General features: G+C 41.9%; 1 protein-coding gene and 1 pseudogene across 4 annotated transcripts in view; both read right to left on the bottom strand.

Moving 5' to 3' along the window:
• Positions 1 to 20329, bottom strand: part of Pcl (polycomb protein Pcl) — a 97690-nt gene that overhangs the window by 63597 nt on the left and 13764 nt on the right. For 2 of the 4 annotated variants that reach the window (XM_055063532.2, XM_050195745.3), the window contains exons 2-3: positions 16850 to 16996; positions 2068 to 2112 (exon numbers count right to left, since the gene is read on the bottom strand). In XM_055063532.2, the coding sequence (XP_054919507.1) occupies positions 2068 to 2112; positions 16850 to 16996 (192 nt within the window). The remainder of the gene's footprint in view (positions 1 to 2067; positions 2113 to 16849; positions 16997 to 20329) is intronic. The other 2 variants (XM_055063533.2, XM_050195746.3) reach the window with 1 other exon arrangement.
• LOC126548700 (U2 spliceosomal RNA) lies at positions 19727 to 19858 on the bottom strand (annotated as a pseudogene).

Genomic DNA, 20329 nt, shown 5'->3' on the forward strand with positions numbered 1-20329 from the left:
TTGACTGCATTTCCTTTCTCTCGGCATCTCATTCTGTGATCCTAGCAAACCTCTGTCTATATTATTGATAGAAAAAAGTCACAGGAAGAAGAAATACATTGCTGGCAGTATCGTAACTACTGAACCTTCAAATTGACATGAGCTAAAATTATTGTGGCATTACTTTGAATTGTTAATTCCCCGTCACACCCCGATCTGCTGGCCTTCTGGTTACGTCAGTTGACAGAAGTTGGCACATAAAAATATGGTACTGGTGCTAAGTTTAATCCTTGGACCAGGAGAAATGTTTCACCTGCAGAGCTTTCTTCGCAAGAAAACCATTTAGTTTGTTTGGCAGCTCCGTACTACTTGTAGGTGAACACCACTTGACAATGAAGAAGTGCAATTAGATTAGTATATGGGTCGCAGAAAGCAGTCTCTTACAAGACGTGGGGGCAGGTGAGGGCCGGACAGTAGGAAATGCATAGCTCATCTTACCTTCTCATTTAATCAAGCATACGCATTGTTCAATACAATCTCTTCCTGCCAGCAGGCAACATGAAGAAGAAAGGCACACCCATGAGCAAAGTATATGGATCACAGGCTCACCAAAAAAACAAAATTTATTCGTAATTCAGATGCTTAAAACAAGCTGACGAGAGCATTGGAAAGTTCGCAATGCCAAGTTTGGACTGCAGTCCTAATTTTCAAGTTGCATTTCGAGGTGAAGAATAAAAGAGGCCTTTTTGTGGAATCCCTGGTACCTATACTTTTTGCTCAGGGAAGCACCAAGTTTGTTGTCTTTCTGGACAATGCACAACTTAGAAACAAGAACACAAGTCAAAACAACATGAACTGTTCTACGTGCTAATGCAGAAAGCGATATCGACACAGGAATCCACTCTAGCAAGGGAAATCTTCTCGTAACAAGAGAACCTAACACAACCACCACCATTAGAAATAAAGCACAACTGCAAGGCAAAAATGCATGGGATCTCGATTATGCACATTATGAGCAATGCCTTGAGCAGAGCATACTTAGCCTGCCACCCCCCACTGCCAGGGCATACCGAAGCAGATATGGCCATGGCCCCATATATGCATATTCGAATGCATTATTGCCGACTCATCCTGTGCTTCCAAGCTTTAAAGGGCCTTTGCATTTGTGCATTGCTAACAGACAAGATCACATGGTAGAAAGGGTGTTTGCAACGTATCAAATGGCTGTACATTGCGAAAGCAGCTGAAATTTCGAACGCCCTGCATGCCCTTCCACCCACAGTTAAAGGAAAGAAGAAAAAAAGAAGGTGGGGCTGAGGTAAACATGAGGTAGTCCCTCGGCTCCAGTAGGGGAAAAGGCTGGGAAGCAATGTCACTTGTAAACGTTAGTTGTGGCAGAAGGAGAGTGTCTACATTGTCAGTGAAGCTTATCTCCTGGCAACATGGCAATGCAACATTTCTACTGAAACCAAATTGAAAAATTAGGGTGGCAAAACACTCCCTAAATGGCTCTCTACAACTTCCAGTGTATAACTAAAATTCGAATGGGTCCTGGTGAGGGGGCCCTTTAACTAAACAATGCTGATGAAATGCTATAGAAAGAAAAAGAGAGAATCTGCAGAATAACCAAGCCTTTTGTAAGCTGTAACCTTAACATTCTGGTGCAGTTTTCAAAATTCGGCATTGCGCTGCCGAGCTCAAGGTCACATGTTCAATCCCTGCAACGGTAGCCACATCTTAATGGGGGCAAAATGCAAAACGCTCACATACTTAGATTGAAGTGCATGTTAAAGAACCTTAGGTGGTCAAAATTATATCAGATCCATAATAACGAATTCTCGTAATAAACTAATAATAAAACTAATAAAACGCTCCAAGTTTCTTTATTATTATTATGTATTACCAACTAGCCCACCTATCCATCCTTAGATCATGGTTTTGGTACACAAAACCAAAGAATTAAATTTTTTAGATGCGTTCAAAACAAAGCTTGTCACACACATCTAATAACTGAAAAATCACGAGCTTCATATCCTGTTTTTCTCAGTGATAATGGGGAATGGCATCTACATAGAACAGTAAACTTACCTGTTCTTCCATATCATGGCTGTTGTGTCGTTTATCTTTTCCCACCTACAAAAAGCAATAAGACCTTGTGAGACAAGCTCACAGCATTTTCTTAAAAGAACAATATCACTATGCTTAAAGGGACACTAAAGTGAATTTGAATGTGTCTTGTGGACTGTCACACAGATCACTAGTAATATAGGTGAAAAGTCGGCTGGGGTCTGGAGCTCGTATTAACCTTTTTACCATGTAAAAAAATTGTCTTTTCTGAAGGCTTTAATAGGAACCTTTTACTGAATACACCGCAAAATGTTACATGCTGCATATAGATCAAAAGCTAAATAAATTACTTTCAGATAAATTTCAAAAAGACATGTTAGAGCGTAATATGCAATTTATTTCTGAAAAATGAACTTGACTGAAAAGTACAAGAAATGTTTACTATGCTGATAATGTAAAAGTAAGAAAAGAAAATAATATTCTGAAATATAAAGAATGTTTCCCTTTTGTTTTCTACAGTCCATAAAAGTTTCAACAATTTAGCTCATCAACGCGAGCAAAAAAAAAAATTTTTTTCTTTTTTTTTTTGCCTAGTGGAAAGGTGCCACATTGGTTAAAACATCACACTGCTGGTCTAGGGCCAGGAAATATCCTCCATACGCTGTAAAGAGACTGCAAATTAGAGATACCACAATACTGCCAATATCTATACCACATCTCAATCAGCACAAGTAGTCGGCCATCAAAAGGCCGAAAATAGCCCTCACTGCTGAATAACTACCGACTGCCCGGATTGGTACTGAGTCTCCATTGTTTCAATTAAAATTCTATGATTTGACAACATCCTCCAACTCATTGCTGCTAGTTGCATCCAAACAATCATTTGAGGACACAACTGAATCGCCAGATCAACGTCATTCACATGACTGCCCAGCCATCTTCATGATCATAAGCCGCGCACCCCTGCGCGCTCGTTAAAAATCGCCTTTGCATGACAAGGAAATAAAGTTAGTTAGTTAAATGGGGTTTAATGGCGCAAAAGCGGCTAAGGCTATGCTGCGCCAAACACGAGGTGTTTTGAAATCCAGTTTGTGAAGGAAAGGGCTGTGTTAATAATCTATATTTTATGTAAAAAGCCACTGTCATCTAGAAATTTATGGATGTCACACAATGGGACTAACGGATCATCACCTAAAATTAGAGCAGGGTGTAAAGGTATGTGTAGTTGATATAATTTGTGCAAAAGTGCTCGTCTGTGTTCCAATATGCGTACATGTCAGTAATATGTGCATAACTGTTAGTGGCTCTTGACATTTCTCGCATGTTGGTGTGTCTTCATTCGTAAGTAAATAATTGTGTGTGAGGTGTGTGTGGCCAATGCGTAGTTGGCATAAAACTACTTCGATGGACCGCTCCTGATGACAACATGACTTCCACTCGCCAACTATGGGTTTAGTGAGATGTAGCTTGTTATCGGCACAACGGTCCCATTCGCGTTGCCATTTTTTCTAATCGCACGGATGCTATCTTTGTATGGAAGTGTTGTGTTTGTTATCTCTTTGTACGCTGCCATCGATGCACATCTATCAGCTGCTTCGTTACCTGGTATCCCAACATGGCTTGGAACCCAGCAGAAACGAATTGACCTCCCATATTTGTTTAGGGCCAACATATTTAAAATGTCTCCTGTCAGGGGGTTCACACTCAGATTTCAGCTGTAGAGCCTTCAGTGTGCTTAAAGAGTCAGTGTATATGAGTGCATGTTTGTGTTTATCAGTGATAATCTTTTTAACAACAACCCATATAGCGTAAACTTCGGCCGTGAAAACAGAGGCGTGTTGTGGCAATCGAATACTTGCTTCCCAATTTTCCGTTACGGCCCCCACACCCACATGATCTTTTGTTTTAGAGCCATCAGTGTAATATTGCATGTTATTTTGATATCTGGCTTGAAGTGCACGGAATTCTTGTATAATGTGTTCGTGTGGGGTGTCTTTCTTCTTTAAATGTGTCATTGTCCGGTCGCACAACTGTGTGAAATCGTACCACGGGGCCAATCGTTGTGGTTTCTTGGCAACCTGGAGGACTTCGTGGGGAATGTCAAAATCCCAACAGTATTGCTCATACCGCAGGACAAGTGGCCTAATCATGTTCGGTTTATTTGTATAGTGTAAGCGTGAGTTGCATTGTGTGAGGATGTTGTAGCATATGTGTTGCGGTGATGACTGAATTCTGAGTACGTAAGAAAAAGTGAGTAACGATCTGCGCTGCTGTAAGGAGGGCTCATTACACTCAACATATAAACTTTGGAAAGGTGACGTTCTGTAGGCGCCACTTGCCAGTCGCAGTCCAAGGTTATGTACTGGATCAAGTCGCTTGATGTAGGACTGTCTGGCTGAGCCGTAAACCACGGAGCCATAGTCTAAAAGGCTACGCACAAGAGACCGGTAAACACGTAAAAGGCACGTTCGGTCGGAACCCCAGTGCTTATGAGACAAAACTTTAAGGATATTTAGAGCTTTATTTGCTTTAATCTTTAGTGCTTTTATGTGAGTTAGGAAATTAAGTTTGGTGTCAAAGGTTACTCCTAAAAACTTATGATCTTGTTTCACCGGCAATATGGTGTTGTTCAATTTTAGGATTGGATCGCTGTGTAGCCCTCGTTTCTGAGAGAACAAAACAGTAACTGTTTTCTGTGTGGAGAAACGAAAACCATTTTTGTTAGCCCATTGTGTAAGCTTATTTATTGTCATTTAAAGCTGCCTTTCACAGGTTGGCAAACTTGAGGCGCGGCAAGCTACTTGGAGATCGTCTACATAAACAGAGTGCATAAGAGATGACGGTATAGTCACGCTTTCTGTCGATGCTAGCCAGTCGGGCGTAGGGGTGCTCCGCTGCCTACATGGTGGCAGCGGAGCCCAGTTGAGATGGCGACGACACCACCCCCGCCTACGACGCTGCCAGTTCCATCGACTCTACTACCGGCGCCGAAACCCCTGGATACGTCAGACGACGCCTGGTTTGGTTGGAGAACATGGAAGAGTGAGTTCGAACTGTTTGCCACTGCTACTCAATTGACTAAGCAGCCAACCGATGTGCAGGCAGCAACATTTCTCGTGAGCATAGGCGAAGAAGGCAGGAAAGCATTCAGCACTTTCAAGTTCGACGCGGACGAGGACAGAAATGACGTCAAAGTTTTGATCAAGAAATTCGAGGACTACTACAAGCCAGCAAACAACTTAACCCTCCACGAATTCCGCTTTGGTTCAAGGGACCAGAAAGAAGGCGAACCATTTAATGACTGGTTGATCGAACTGAAAATTTTAGCCAAGAACTGTGAATTCGGACTTCTAGAAGACCGTATGCTACGCAGCCGTATCGTTCTAGGCGTCCGAGACAAGCGTTTGCAGCAGAAGCTATTAGCGGAAAACCCTTCTTACCAAAAAACGGTAGACATTTGCCGCATTGAAGAGCAAGGGAAGCAGCACTTCCAAGAGATAAGCGCAGCAACAGGCGGAGCGCAAACTACGATAGTGAATTCGGTTGCGACGGAAAAGAAGCTGTGCAGTAGGTGTGGCTACCAGATGCATCTTGGTGGAAATTGTCCAGCGAGAGGAAAGAATGACAGTGTGATATGGCCACAGGTATAATCTTATTAACTGAATTCATCTTTACTATAAACAGCGTCATGCTGAGAACACAACCTTGCGGAATGCTATCTTCCTGCGTAAATGTATTAGAATGAACTGTACCCAGACGTACTTGAAATGTTCTATTAGACATAAAATCAGTTAGGCAATTCAGCATTTTACCACGGATGCCGAGGTCAGCCAGGTCTCTTAAAATTCCATATCTCCGTGTGGTATCATAGGCTTTTTCTAAATCGAAGAAAACTGCAAGACAGTGTTGTTTGTGTAAAAATGCATACCGAATTTCATGTTCTAGACGAACAAGATGGTCAGTAGTTGAACCTTTTTTATATCCACACTGGTGGGGGTCTATGAGGTTTCTTGATTCTAAAATAAATGAGAGTCTTATATTGATAATGCTTTCATATGATTTTGCCAAACAGCTCGTGAGGGCAATGGGTCTGTAGCTGCTTGCGGATGTTGAGGGTTTACCGGCTTTTAGAAGTGGAACTACTATTGCTTTTTTCCACTCTTTGGGCATTATACCCGATTCCCAGATTATGTTGAAAACTTTAAGGAGAGCTTCTACAGATGCCCGAGATAGATGAGCCAGCATGGCGTCTTTTTTTGGCTGAGCTCGACTCCGCGTTATCACGTTTAGGAACCGATGAATGTATTTGCCTCACAGGTGACATTAATATAGATACGTTACGTCCAACAGTAGGAATAGTTGCTGATTATTTAGATACACTATCTAAATGGGAAATTGAAATGACAATCCATGCAGCAACTCGCGAAGAATTCCTATCTCAACGTCTTGTTTCATCCTGCATTGATCACGTAAATGTTAGAGCCCATAATCTGGAAGTAAAATCTACCATTGCACAGGTTAAGCTTTCTGACCACTACTTCGTCTGCTGTTCACTGAAACAGACTGTGAATCCTTTGCTATCGGAGGCTATTAACTCTGTCAAACAAATTTGTATAATTGACCCAAGGCTTTTTGATAAACTAGTCCAGAAAAATGATTGGGATAATTTTTTATGCACTGTGTCACCGGAAAACATGTACCGCGAATTTGTAGCTGCGTTTGATGCTTTTAGGCAGGCGGCAACACGCGTTGTCAAAATCGGGCAACGTAACCTGAGCCAGAAATGGATGACCAGCGAAATCCTAGCTGCTATAAAGGAAAAAGACTTGTTGTGGACCAAGGCCAAGCGGTCGTCAAACTGCAACGACACGCGCTTAAGATACAAATGTGCCAGAAACAAAGTGAATGCAATGATCAGACTTGCGAAGCGCGTTTATTTCAGAAAGAAATTTCAAGAAGCTCGATCTGACATAAAGAAAACATGGTCCCTAATCAATAACCTTAGAGGCGGCAACATTTCAACGCCTCAACAGCGCCTTTCATCTTATTTTTCTGCAGACGACGAAACTGTGGCAAACTTATTTAATCAATTCTTTTCAAGTGTCTCGGGATCGAGGACACGGCGACCATCGGTGTGTACTTTAACAGATAGCTTGCTAGATTCCGCATATCTTCCTTTACTATCGCTTGAAGAATTAAGTTCCATTGTCTTCAATCTCAAGACGAACAAATCACCTGGCTTCGACAAAATTTCTGTCAGTGAACTTCAGAGAAATTTTGACGCAATTAAACATGTATTGCTATCCCTTTTAAACTTTGTTTTGGATGGTGGTGTGATTCCAGTTGATATGAAAACCGCAATTGTAATTCCGCTTCACAAGCAAGGTGCACGCAATAGTATTGAAAATTACAGACCTATTTCGATAATTCCCTGTATAGCTCAAATATTAGAAAAACATGTGGCTCTTACGGTAACACAGTTTCTAGATAAGCATAATGTATTGTCATCACATCAGTATGGATTTGTAGAGGGGAAGGGTACACAAACACTGTTAGAAGCTTTCTCTGATCTTTTAAACTTGACACTAGACCGCAACCGGGTAGCATGTGCCCTCTTTATGGATGCCTCTAAGGCATTTGACAGTGTTTGTCATGAGATTTTGTTGCAGAAACTGTCTCTCCTAGGCCTTCGTGGGTCATTCTTGAATTTACTAGCTAACTTTCTGCAGGATAGACGACAGTGTGTAAAGGTGGGAAATAGTTTAAGTGTTTTTACCAGTATTCATTCTGGAGTCCCTCAGGGCTCAATATTAAGCCCCCTGCTTTTTAACATTTATGTGAATGATTTGTCCAATGTAGTAGGTAATTATATATATCAATATGCCGATGATACTGTACTTGTGCAACTAATTACTCTGATGCAATCAGCTCCTTACAGAATGAGGCAACTAAAGCTATGGACTGGTTTGCGGCTAATTTAATAAGCATGAACCCTTCTAAAACGCGACTTGTCTGTTTCCATAACCCCATGAAAAAAATCCTGCCTACGACACCAATATTCTTGCACACATCAGACTGTTTTGGATCTACATGTCAACCTGTTAAAAATGCCTCTTCTGTTAAGTATCTTGGGTTGCTTTTTGACTGTGATCTTTTATGGAACTCGCAATTATCCCACATCTGTAAAAGGCTGCGCGCGGTCTCCTGTGTATTATACAATATGCGATGTCTTATGCCAATCTCCGTTCGAAAAATTATTGTGCATGCTTTAGTCTACAGTGTGCTACGTTATGGCTTGACTGTGTATGGTCATTGTACTCTTAGGTGGAGCTCAAGAATTAATTCAATTTTACGTTCACTGCTGTAAACAGTGGCTTACGATTTGTGTCCAAAGCAAGATACAGACGTGTTTAGGTTGTTGAATTTGCCAAACTTCACTTCTCTGATTATCGAAAGTGTTGTCATTAAACACTTCTGGAATAATGATTTTAAAACACGATATACGCCTGTCCGCTCCTTAAGACCGAAGGAACCCTACGTCATCCCCAAGACTGCGACAAAGTATGGAAGGAGAACGCGGCAATACTATGTTCCAGCCATATTTAATAAATTGCCTACGCCTGTGTTAGAAGCAAACACAAGACGTGGGATTAAGAAACAACTTAAAATTGTCGATGTTTGATGTAACATTTAGTATAACTGTTCCGACATTTTGCTCCGACCCGCTAATAGCTAACTCCGCTATTAACCCTGTGCAATTTTCTGTGACCTGACTGTCAGGCACTGCCAGTCAAGCCCTCTGAGGCTTTGGTAGGCCTGCTATATGTACTCTGTTTTCCTTATGCACAATAAAGATTGTATTGTATTGTATTGTATTGAATGCGGTCGTGTCCTGGCGCTGTGTTTTTTCCTGCAGAAAGGACTCTGTTTATTTCTTGTTGTGTGAAGGGGGCATTGTATGGTTCATTTAACGCGCCAGTAGTGGGCAGCTTCTGTTTTTCAGCAGACTGTTTGTACTGTAAAAATTCCTTTGTATAATTCCCTGAACTGGATGCATCACGGAAATGTTCGCCAAGTATATCTGCCTGTTCTTGTATTGTTGTTTGTGTGTCTGGACTTGTAAATAACGGTATTGTATAGAGTAATCTCCCCGAAACTTTCAACCTGTTCCCACATGCGTTTAGATGTGACTGAACTGTTTATGGAAGATACGTATTTCTTCCACAATGATTTTTCTGCCTGCCTTCTGATAAATCGTGCCTTGGCTTTGGCCTGTTTAAAGCATAAAATGTTGGTATAGGTGGGGTGTCTTCGTAACATACCCCAGGCCCTAATTTGAAGCTTTTTTGTTTCTGTGCACTCAGGAGTCCACCAAGGGAAATTTTTTTTCACACAAGGCTGGATGTTTGAGGTATTGATTTTTCTGCCACTGAAATTAAAACCGCAGTGAACTTCTCATTAATTTCATTTACGCTGAGTTCATTTAAAAGGACTTCTTCGAGTTTTGCATATTTCATAAAAAGCGGCCAGTTGACAAGATGTGTTTTCTAGCGACGTGGCTTAGAGTTTATGGTAGGTAATGGGGATGTTAGCTTGATAAATGCCGGCAAATGATCACTTCCATATGAAGTGTCCAGGACTTCCCACTTAACATTGCTAAAAACAGACGGTGAGCAGAAGGCTAAATCTAGACAGCTAAATTTGTGTGAGCTTGGTGAGAAATATGTTGGTCAACCCAAGTTTAAAAGACATATGCTGTTAGACAAAATAAAATCTTCGATTACTTGCCCTTGGTCTGTTCTATCGCTGCCCCAGAGGCTACAATGGGCATTAAAATGCCCTACTAGAATAAAAGGCTCTGGCAACTGGTGCATTAGATTTTCCAGTTGTCTAGTAGTAAAATGAGTATGGGGTGGGATGTAAAGTGAACAGATGGTGATGGTTTTATGCGATAGAACAGTGACGGCAACAGCCTGGAAAGAAGTATTCAGCTGAACATTTCATGTAGGAGTGCCGCCCTGAACAACTATGGCGACTCCTCCTGACAAACGGCTAGAGTGTTCGTGGTCCCTTCGGACAACGGTGAAATCTTTGAGAATGTTACTATTTTTTGGACCAAGATTCGTTTCTTGAAGACACACTGCAACTGGCGAAAAAGTGCTGATAATGTCTTTGATGTCACCTATATTGTGTATAAGACCTCTGCAATTCCAGTGTACAACGAAAGCCATAGTTGTAAAATAAAAAATGTACTGATGTTTGTGAACTTCTTAAAAGTTAAAGGTGACATGCAATATGGGACAGTGCACGTTTAATGGGCAGTAACCGTTCAGGTTGCCTGTCCCTTTTTCTGTATCGTTATAAGGACCTTGTCCTTCTTAGAGCGCTCAGAAGAGTGCTGTTCTTTTGGCGTCAATGGCGCCGGGGTTTTGGTATCGACCTCCATCGCCTTCTCTGAGGCGCTGGATGATCGAGAGCCAGGCGCCGAGACACGCGCCTCGGGCCTTCGCGTTCTATTTAGTCTTGGGACCTGCGGAACAGCTGTCTGCAGGGCCGTCTTGGATGATGGTGGAGCAGCACTAGCTGCTGCCACCGAGGGGGCGGATGGAGTTGCTACAAGACCACTGACTGTGACCTCTGCAGACTTCTGAGACCGATGTGGTGTTGCCCCCTGCCGCGCCACATTGGCATAGCTTATTTGAGGTAAGAGTGAGAGTCCCTTCGTTGCTTCGAAAAATGAAATCTTCCCTTTTACTGTAAGAGCAATCACTTCTTTCTCCTTCTTCCAGCAGGGACATGATCGTGAATACGCTGGATGATCCCCTTTGCAGTTCACACAGCGTGGGGGAGCGTTACAGTTTTCAGATGGGTGATCGTTGGCGCTGCATTTCGCGCAAGCTTCTTTGCCTCTACATGATTGTGATGTGTGGCCGAACCTCTGGCACTTAAAACACCGCTTTGGGTTCGGTATGTATGGTCTGACATTTATCTTTAGATATCCTGCGTCGAGAGAAGTGGGGAGAATGTTAGTACCAAATGTGAGGATCACATGTTTGGTGGGTAGTTGTTCATTGTTCCTTCGGATTGTAATTCTTTGTACTTTAATGACATTTTGTTCTTGGAACCCCTCGAGGAGTTCCTCGTCACTCAAGCTGAGAAAATCTTCCTCTGAGATAACGCCACTGCAGGTGTTTAGGGAGCGATGGGGAGAAATCGTGACTTTGATTTCACCAATACTGGCGAGTTCGGACAGCTTTGGCATTTGTTCTTTGTTTCTCAGTTCTATAAGCAGGTCTCCACTGGTCATTTTCGAGGCTTTATAGTCTTTGCCAATTTTTTCTATCAGGCATTTCGCCACCAAGAAAGGGGATAGCTTACGCATACTTAGTGTTCCTTCACTATGCAAGACATAGTAACGTGGAAAGTTGTCTAGGTCGGCTCGGAGGGCAAATTGAAAAGTTGCATCAGTACGGCCTCTTTTAGGAGGCCGATCTGGAAGTCGCGGGAAAGCTTCTGCCATAACATGGTATAAAATTCGGCGGCGGTGGTAGCCACTCACCACCGAGCCCAACAAGGGGACGCTACAAGTTCTGAGCAACCTGCACACGCAAGCTATGCACCACCATTATAACCTAATGCATATAACCAAGACTGGATATACTACACACGGTTAACCCTTGCCGCCAGGAAATTCAGAAGTAAGAAGAAGCGAAAAGAAGACAGGAAAGATGAAAAGGCTAGAGAGAAAGACAAAGATTGAAGTGGAGGACAGGAAAAGGCGACTGCCGATTTCCTCCAGGTGGTTCAGTCTGGAGGTGCCGTCTATGTGAAGCCGAGGCCGAAGAGGTGCGTTGCCTCCGCCGGGGGGCCTTAACGGTCCAAACACCCAGCATCGGCTCAACCCCCAGGATCCCCCTTTCCCCAGACACGGCTAAGCCGTGCACGGCTACACGCGGGAGGGTAAAACCCTCGTGTGCTCGGGTACGTGGTGTCACAACACACCAAACGCCTGCTGACGCAGACGCCCCTGCGGGGGACAAAGAAATAAAGTACTGAGAAAATGCAAGTTTACTCCTTATGTTACTTTCTAGATATCACGGCAATTCCTTAAGAACACCAGGAGCCTTGGAATCGGGCAGTGCTCGTGGGTCACCTGTCACCCATCTTCAATGGCCATGGTAAGGAAAGAGTTAATAAAATGCACAGAAGTCAACAGCTGGCAACTCCAGAGGCACTGGCACAAAATGCTTGGAGTCACGAGTCAGTAACATATATGTAGTAAAATGACAATTTCATTATTTTGTTGACTACACTGAAATACAATGCATTATTATTTCATTTCACTTTTATGGAAACTTCACCTTACTTTTATGCCATATTTGTATCTGTGAGGCTTTAAAAAATGCAAGAATAATGTCACAGCACCGGTTATATTATGCAGCGAGTCAGTCATTGGTGTCATACAAAACTTGGCCTTAGCCGCTTTCAGCACGGCCACCTTTGGTGTCCAATCTCCACTCAAGACAGCACACCGACTCAGAGCCAGAAAGTGAACTTAAAACAATGTTAAGGAACCCTGGTTTGAAAGAACATACATGGGAGCCTGCATTCAAACACGTTATCATTAAATAGTCTGTAAGCTAATGTCTTCCTTGGCATGCAAAAACAACACTCCATCTCTTACACTGGCTTCCTTGTGCAGCCAAGAGAGACTGCTCAAGGAAAGAGCCATGTGGCCAGTCTTTTGCATTCAGGTGTCTACTCATCCACCTCAGTTTCTGGTGATCTACCTTAGACAATGTAATAGCATCACATCAAGCCAAAGGCAATTAGCGTAGCTTGGTGTACGAATAGTTAAGATATTTAATATTAATCGTATCACTCCTCCCTGAATTTGACACTGTCAGAAGTATCCATTATCTAATAGTGATTCCACTGTAACAAAAGTATTTAATAGGAGCTCACTCTCATAAAAACAACATTGCTGAAGAATCCCAATAAAGCAGGTAATAATAAAACAAGTAAGTAAGGCCTTTTGTGTTTTGTGTTAGGTTATAAAAACTATCCTACCAGTGCAGCCTGGCTGGACCTGCATAATCAAAGTCAACTGCTAAAGCCCAAGCTTGTCAGGCAAACATTCCTTTAAAAAAATAAAACACTGACCTTGCAATAGTTGACCTTACATTGACCGCAGTAAAGACGGCAAAAGATACAATATAAAATGAAGCTAACTTCAGTTCCTAGAGTAAACCCAAGTTGCTGAGGAAATGGTAGTCAACACTGCTGAGAGTACAAGGGAAGTAGCAATGAAAGGAGCTAACCAGTGAAATTTAAGAAGTTTATTTTTTGTAAAGAAATTGTGAGTCCACTGACAAAAAGACTAATCACACAGCAACAACATCAAAGGTGTCGGCAAAATTTGGCTGCAAGATTACTCCATCTGCAATTTCTATCGATTACACATAAGAGCATGCCAGAAACAACAACAAATTAGAGCAATTGTGACTGTGGGGGCACCAGAAATAAAGATTAGTAAGTCCTCCTGCTCCACAAGCATTTGTCCAGAGATTTGCAATACCATGCAGAACACTGCATCAAGCCCCCCAAATGTTGCAAGACCTTGCAACAGTACGAATGACAACACTGCACATCACATATCTTTTACGTACATATTAAGTAAGCATAAATGCAAAGATGCACTAAGCAGCTGGCAATAAAATAAAATTTATTCTTGAGACAGAAACCAGTGAGACAGAAACCAGGTGAATATTCTGGGGGCTCCACATCCCAAAGCGACACTGTGCACTATGAGGTCTATTATAGAGGGAAGTTCAAGATTATTACAATACTGTACCTGCACTTCTATGTCTACCCAGGTCTCATTAACAACCACATGAGCGTTCTTGCAGTGCCATATTGGAATCAGTTATCCAATGTTGAGATTTGATCCGACCTTTCACTCAGAAGCAGGGTACTGCAGTCACAAAGCTGGTGCAATGTATAAGCCTGACGCGTTTAACTATGGTTAAAGTGTCTACAACGTCCTGTACTTCTTTAATGTGGATCACCTAAAGCATCACTTTTTCTAGCTTTGCACAGCTTGTCAGTCAAAGACAGCGTTTCTTGGTGTAGCCATAATTCTGATGGTTAAACCAAGAAACCCCAAACATATAACATGCACAAGCAGAAGTTCAAAATTTTTTAACAGTGGCGGAAGTCTAAACAGAATGACAGGTGTTACAGGTATCAAGGCAATCAATAAATAGAAGCTGCGCAAAATAAAGCAAACAATTCAACAATCAACAGGCATTACAGGGATCACTAATTAAGAGAATATGCAGCAGCTTTTAACGCCACTTTAGGTCCTGCGACCCCTATATTTAAGTACTTTTTGATTATGAAATGCCGCTACTTCTTAGTCTGGCGATGTGGACAAAGCATCACCACAAATAAATGTTGTCTTTTTCTTTGCCAAACTATTTTCCTCACATTTTCTAATAAAAATCTAAAGCACAAACATGATGCTCAGTATACAAAATACTTGTTCGTACTATTAAAATCTACAGCATCAACATGTTATGTGAACCTAGGCTTTAAATAACATGGCTCAGGAAAGAAACAAAGCTACACTCAACAGCACCCAAATTTATTTATTTTTTAAATCATGAGCCATTTCACTTTCCACTCTGTGAAGGTAGATGACCAGCAAAGTTGTTTAGCATACGACACAGCGGTGACATAGAATTTTGAACAAAGGTACGAACATAACTATTGTCCTGACCGGTGGACATCGTGATGATAAGTATGCACACACATTCTCATGTGACCTTTGTTATTAAATGCGTCCGTCACATAAGGCAATGAATGGCTCCTACCCGTAAATTTTTTAAAATTTCAACGTGGCCTTCCCATTATCACGACAGAATAAAAATGAAATTCTACGAGTGGTTGCGCCGAGGAGTGCCAACGAGCTAGTTCGTGGATGATGGAAATACCACTTTAAAAGCATACCCTCTCTCAATTAAATAGATGAATGTGTGTTGTTTAGTGGCACAAGGGCCAGTTATGGCCAAAGAACGCCATGCCAGTGTGACTTTGCAGTGGAGTGATGAGTACTACAAAGTTGATATGACATGGCTGTAAAGGGGCCTTAAAAATAGTAGCTGTAAGGTGCATAAAATCCACGTGTAATAAGATTATGCCGATGTCTAATGACATGTACTATGAGCATTAAAATGCACTGTGAAAAAATGATACGATATACAAAATAAGTCAGATGCAAAAATTGGTTAGAGCACTAATGCCTCACCAGAGTCCTTGACAAACACAAGGGCCTGGAGGCATGTGTTATACAAACTACTATCGCAGCGGCATCCTCTAAAGAGGGGATGCACTACGAATATATGGGGCTAATAACATGCAGACATCTTTCAGGAAACCTAAGACTATTAGTATCAAAAAAACGGTCCTGGACCAAGAAACATTACAGCATGACATATCCTCCCTCAACGGCATCCAACTACTGACAAGCGCTCAGACAACTGAGCTGGCTGAGCTTTTCACAGTTCAGCTAGCTCAGCAGTTGGTTTTCTTGTTCCAAATACAAGCACTTGATACAAGGCAGTGCCTAAGAGACATATGTATGCCATATCAAGCAACAGCTCACTGCTCCTTAGAGCAGCAGGAACCCTAACAGCCACAAGTTAGGCTCTGAAAATATCAACAAACCAGTCAAGTTTTTCACCTGGTTTCACCAGCAAATTTCATACATTTGTGCAGACTGCAGCTGACTATTCATAGGAACTTTGGCAACCCACAAACATGGGTAGCATAAACCTGGAATGTGGTCAACATAAGACCAACAAATGTGCACATTTTGATATTTGTACCTTTCCCCCGCTTTGCATGCGCTGGCTGTGCCCGTCTTATCCATTATAAAACCACTTCTGCCACGGGGTATGTACAACTGGGCATGTGGCACTGAGTATGCGCATGAATAGACGAGCAGAATAAAAATTTAACTAAATTAAATTCTGAGAAAATTGAATTAAATTCTGGGGTGTTACATGCCAGAACCATCATATGAATATGAGACATGTCGTAGCGGGGGGACTCTGGATTGGTTTTGACCATCTGGGGGTTTCTTAATTTGCACCCAATTCATGGTACAAGGGCGTTTTTTGCATTTCGGCCCCATCGAAATGTGGCTCCTGTGGCCGGGATTTGATCCTGCGCTCGACATAGCAAACGGAAAATTGAAGCTGCAGAGAAGTCAAGAAATGGGCCCAAAAAGTAGCCAAGTGTGGAGAAAGAAGTGAAGAGAACAAAGCGGGACCAGAGGGTGCATTAAGCAAGGAACATTGAGGTACAAGTAAGGGAAGAAGAGAAGTGAAGACATTTCAGTAAACATCAAAGGAAGCTTCGCTTATAACCAGTTCCCAGATATACATGGGATCTGCTGATTTTTTTCAAGTCAACACTGTTTTCAGAGAGAGCTTTTATGTTCCTCTAAACCCAAAAACATTCCCACATGAAGGCAAACATAACACTGGCAGATCAACAGCATGCATGAAGGAGTGAGACAGAACATTGTTAGCATGCACTGAATGCTGTCCTTTATATCCTTCCCAATGACAATATATTAAAGCACACTTATTGGTGCTTTCCTTTCAAAGGATAGAAATGCCACTTATGCTGCACTTTGTCGCTGTGGTGAAGAGTCATCACAGTGGCTACTTGAGTCCTCACTAGGATGTATGAATAAAACCAGCCAAAAAGGAAACGCCACCAAAATACTCCTAACCTCATCCACTGGATCAACTCCATTAGCGATGGCCTGGTCCTTTCCGACCAGGTTGTACCAACTGCGCAGTAGACGCTTTGGCTTCTTGTGTCGCACCCGCAGCCTCAATTCCCGGCCACCCTGCAGTGCTCCACGGGACATGGCGTACTACATGCACAGGTAAGAGGAGCACATCTTCATACAAACAGAAACATTTCAATTTCTTTCCTAGAGCAATTGCTGATCGTAATATTTTGCTTGTAGGTGCAGGTAAAGGTTGCAATATTTTCCTGGTTATAGCATAGCTGAAGCCCTCTGTCCCAGTTTGTTGTCCCAGTAATATGTTTGGGCCATATTTAAATATGTTCTCTCAGCTACTACGTTCTATGTGTACAGTTTCCTGAAGGAAGCCCTTTGCAAGGTCTCCACTGTATTTTCAAGTCTGACAATATGTAAAGCAGCCTTATCCCTTATTTTGATTAGTTACTGTAAGCCACATACATTTCACTTTTTTAAACTCTCTGTCACGTGCACTGTTTTCACATACTGCTACATTCATGCTACTGTATTACCATGCCACTCCATCTTGAGTGAAATTACTTAAAATAAAGTGCTTAGCACACAACAAAGAGTGCCCTTCATTGTATGTCACTCTGATGTTGTTGGGCTCATCATCAAAATAATGAAAGCAGGCGAAACCCAAAATACAAAGGCCTTTTCCGTCACCCCACCTAAAACCAGGCTTTCCCCCTTGTTCAGTAAATTCATTTTTTACTGCAATGTCGTTTTGATACTATGAACTCAAACTGTCAAAAAAATTTGGAGAATGCAAAAACTGCTGGACATCTTTACCTGCACAAAATTTAATTGTATGAAACAAAGGAAAATGAAAGAATTAATTATAAGAAAAGCATATAGATGCTTGCAAGGTGTCAACAGATATTCCTTTACAGCAAATTGGAGAGCTTTGGGGGCTCATTAAAATGTAATCAGAATGAGAAAAAAGAAAAGAGGAATAAAGATATCTCAAGCCCTGTATGAATAGTTCACAATGAGCAAATACAAGCTTCGATTTGAAAACAAGCTAAAGAACTGTTAATCACAGAATGACTGTAAATGCTACTCCACCATCATGACAGTACTTCCTTGCAGCATGAACACAGTCAAGCATTAATACAAATTTTGATTTTCAGTATGAACAAAATGATTGCAACCTGACTCGGCACAAAATGTTGGAACAGATACAAACACAACAGACAAGCATAAACACTTACAATTACAATAAGGAGCATTCAAATAGCTTGTAACTGGACTAAATATGAATACTAAAAAGCTGCCTTTAAATAGAATAAAAACTTTTTGCCCCTTTTTTTATTTTAAAAGCATAATAATAAGATCAGGTAGTGGTCACATTGTAACCCCCCCCCCCCCCCCCGTTTTATTGCATAACTTTCAGCATAAATAATGCCATTTGCAGCTGAAAGCACTGTCAAATAGCCTGCAAAAGAAAAGTAATTGATAACTGATTACAGCTGCCGCGACAGTGACAAAACAAAACAGAAAAAGATAAAGAACTATGCACCCCTGGATGCACAAGTGCACTTAAAAAATTTTAATTACGGGGTTTAACATGCTGAAACTGTGCAGTGGGTTATGATAGATGCTGCAGTGGAGGCCTCTGGATTAATTTTGACCACCTGGTGTTTTTTTAACGGGCACCCAAGGCCTGATAAGCATTTTTGTATTGCATCCCCATCGGAAGGCAGCCACAATGGCTAGGAACTAAACCCTCGAGCTCATGCTCAGCAGCAGAACAATGCCACCTCAGTGAGTCACGAGTGTGCTTAGCTTGCTAGTAATGCAAGACTGGATATTATTTAAGCATGAAATGCTTTTAGCTCACACTGTCGGTGACCTTCAATTGACCTTGAGTTAAAAGCCAGAGTCGTTATCTGGGCACTCGGAGAACATCCAGGCAAGTTGCGAGAACAAAACTATATCATCTGGACAACCAGCCAAAACTTAAGAAAATGCAGTCTCTTGCCCCCAACCCTTTGTACAGGACCGCATTACATATGCTAGTTACTGCCCAAACAAGTAAAAAAAAAATATTGCTTCCGAGTTGTTCCTAATGTTTGTTCCCAATATTACTCAAGCTGCAACTTCTAGTACGCTGAAGGTTTATTTGTAATTTCCAATAGCCATGTTCAAAACATTATTACAGGGCACAGGGCATAATACACTTACAGGGCACCATACACTTCATTGTCATTTTTTGGCTATGAGACAGGGTTGCCTGCCTTTGCTCTTTCGAACACCAGCAGTCCGTGTGTTTCGCAATGTGGGTTTTGCGTCGCCTCGAGAGATCATGCCACACCAGGGCTGGACAAAGATACTTTGCAGTTGTATCATGATATGATACAAGATACTCGGGCAACAAGTATTTGAGATACAGATACAAGATACTACCACAATTGTATCTGATACGATACTTTTCATTTGTATCGTAAGGTACTTAGATATATTCACAAATTTCTAATTATAGATCTATATGACGTAGCAGCAAACGCATATGCACAAAAATATTTGCTTGGAAAACTCTGACCAACCTTGTTTTATTTTAATTAAATGTCTGTTAGTATTTCAAAATTCATGGGAGTAGCCGCTCCACTTGCCGACCAGCTAGCGGGCCGCCATCGAACTACAAGAACGCCTATAAGAAGCCTCTGCATGATGGTGCTAATACCACTATGGAGTTTTACCTTGTCTGTAAACTATTGGCGTTTATGCAATACCGGATCACGGGACAGGTGTAGAGCAGCAACAACGCTGGTAGCAATATTTTTACAGCGAAACTGTATACCTCTACCACCAATGCATCTGTCATGTCCGTGGGCAAAGATCTGGGCCGATCCTAGAGATAGTGCAACACCGGGCCAACCCGTGGCAGAGGTGAAGCAGGCTTGAAGTACTCTGCCCATTATAATAATAATAATAATAATAATAAATGAAATTGACAAATCAAGAGTTCCACGTATTTTTTTGTGTTTGTGCATCAACAACAATAAAGGTTAGCATGGGCCGATCCCGGAGATAGTACAATACCGGGCAGACCCACGGCAGGGGTGAAGCAGGCTTCAAGCACTGTGCCCCTAATAATAATAACAGTAAATAATAACTGAAATAAACCAATCAAGATGCATTATTTCAAGTCGAAGGGTATGCTGGAATTGTTTGTGATTACTACATGGACTGATGAGCAAGAGGCATTGCCATATAGACAACTTAGAAGGGCGATTATTGGGGCTAGTTGGCCCCTTGTCCCACTTTGCGCTGCACCACACGGTATATACACAAAGGACAAAATATGTGTACCACCATACACCCTTGACTCACTGTGTGAAACCCACTGTGTATATATCTTTAGACATACCCAAGTGTGATATCAACAAATTCATGACCACGCACTTTGCATGAGTTAGCCATAATGACACTACCCCT

The sequence above is a fragment of the Dermacentor andersoni genome, chromosome 1 (genome assembly GCF_023375885.2).
Source record: "Dermacentor andersoni chromosome 1, qqDerAnde1_hic_scaffold, whole genome shotgun sequence".
Lineage (NCBI taxonomy): Eukaryota > Metazoa > Arthropoda > Arachnida > Ixodida > Ixodidae > Dermacentor > Dermacentor andersoni.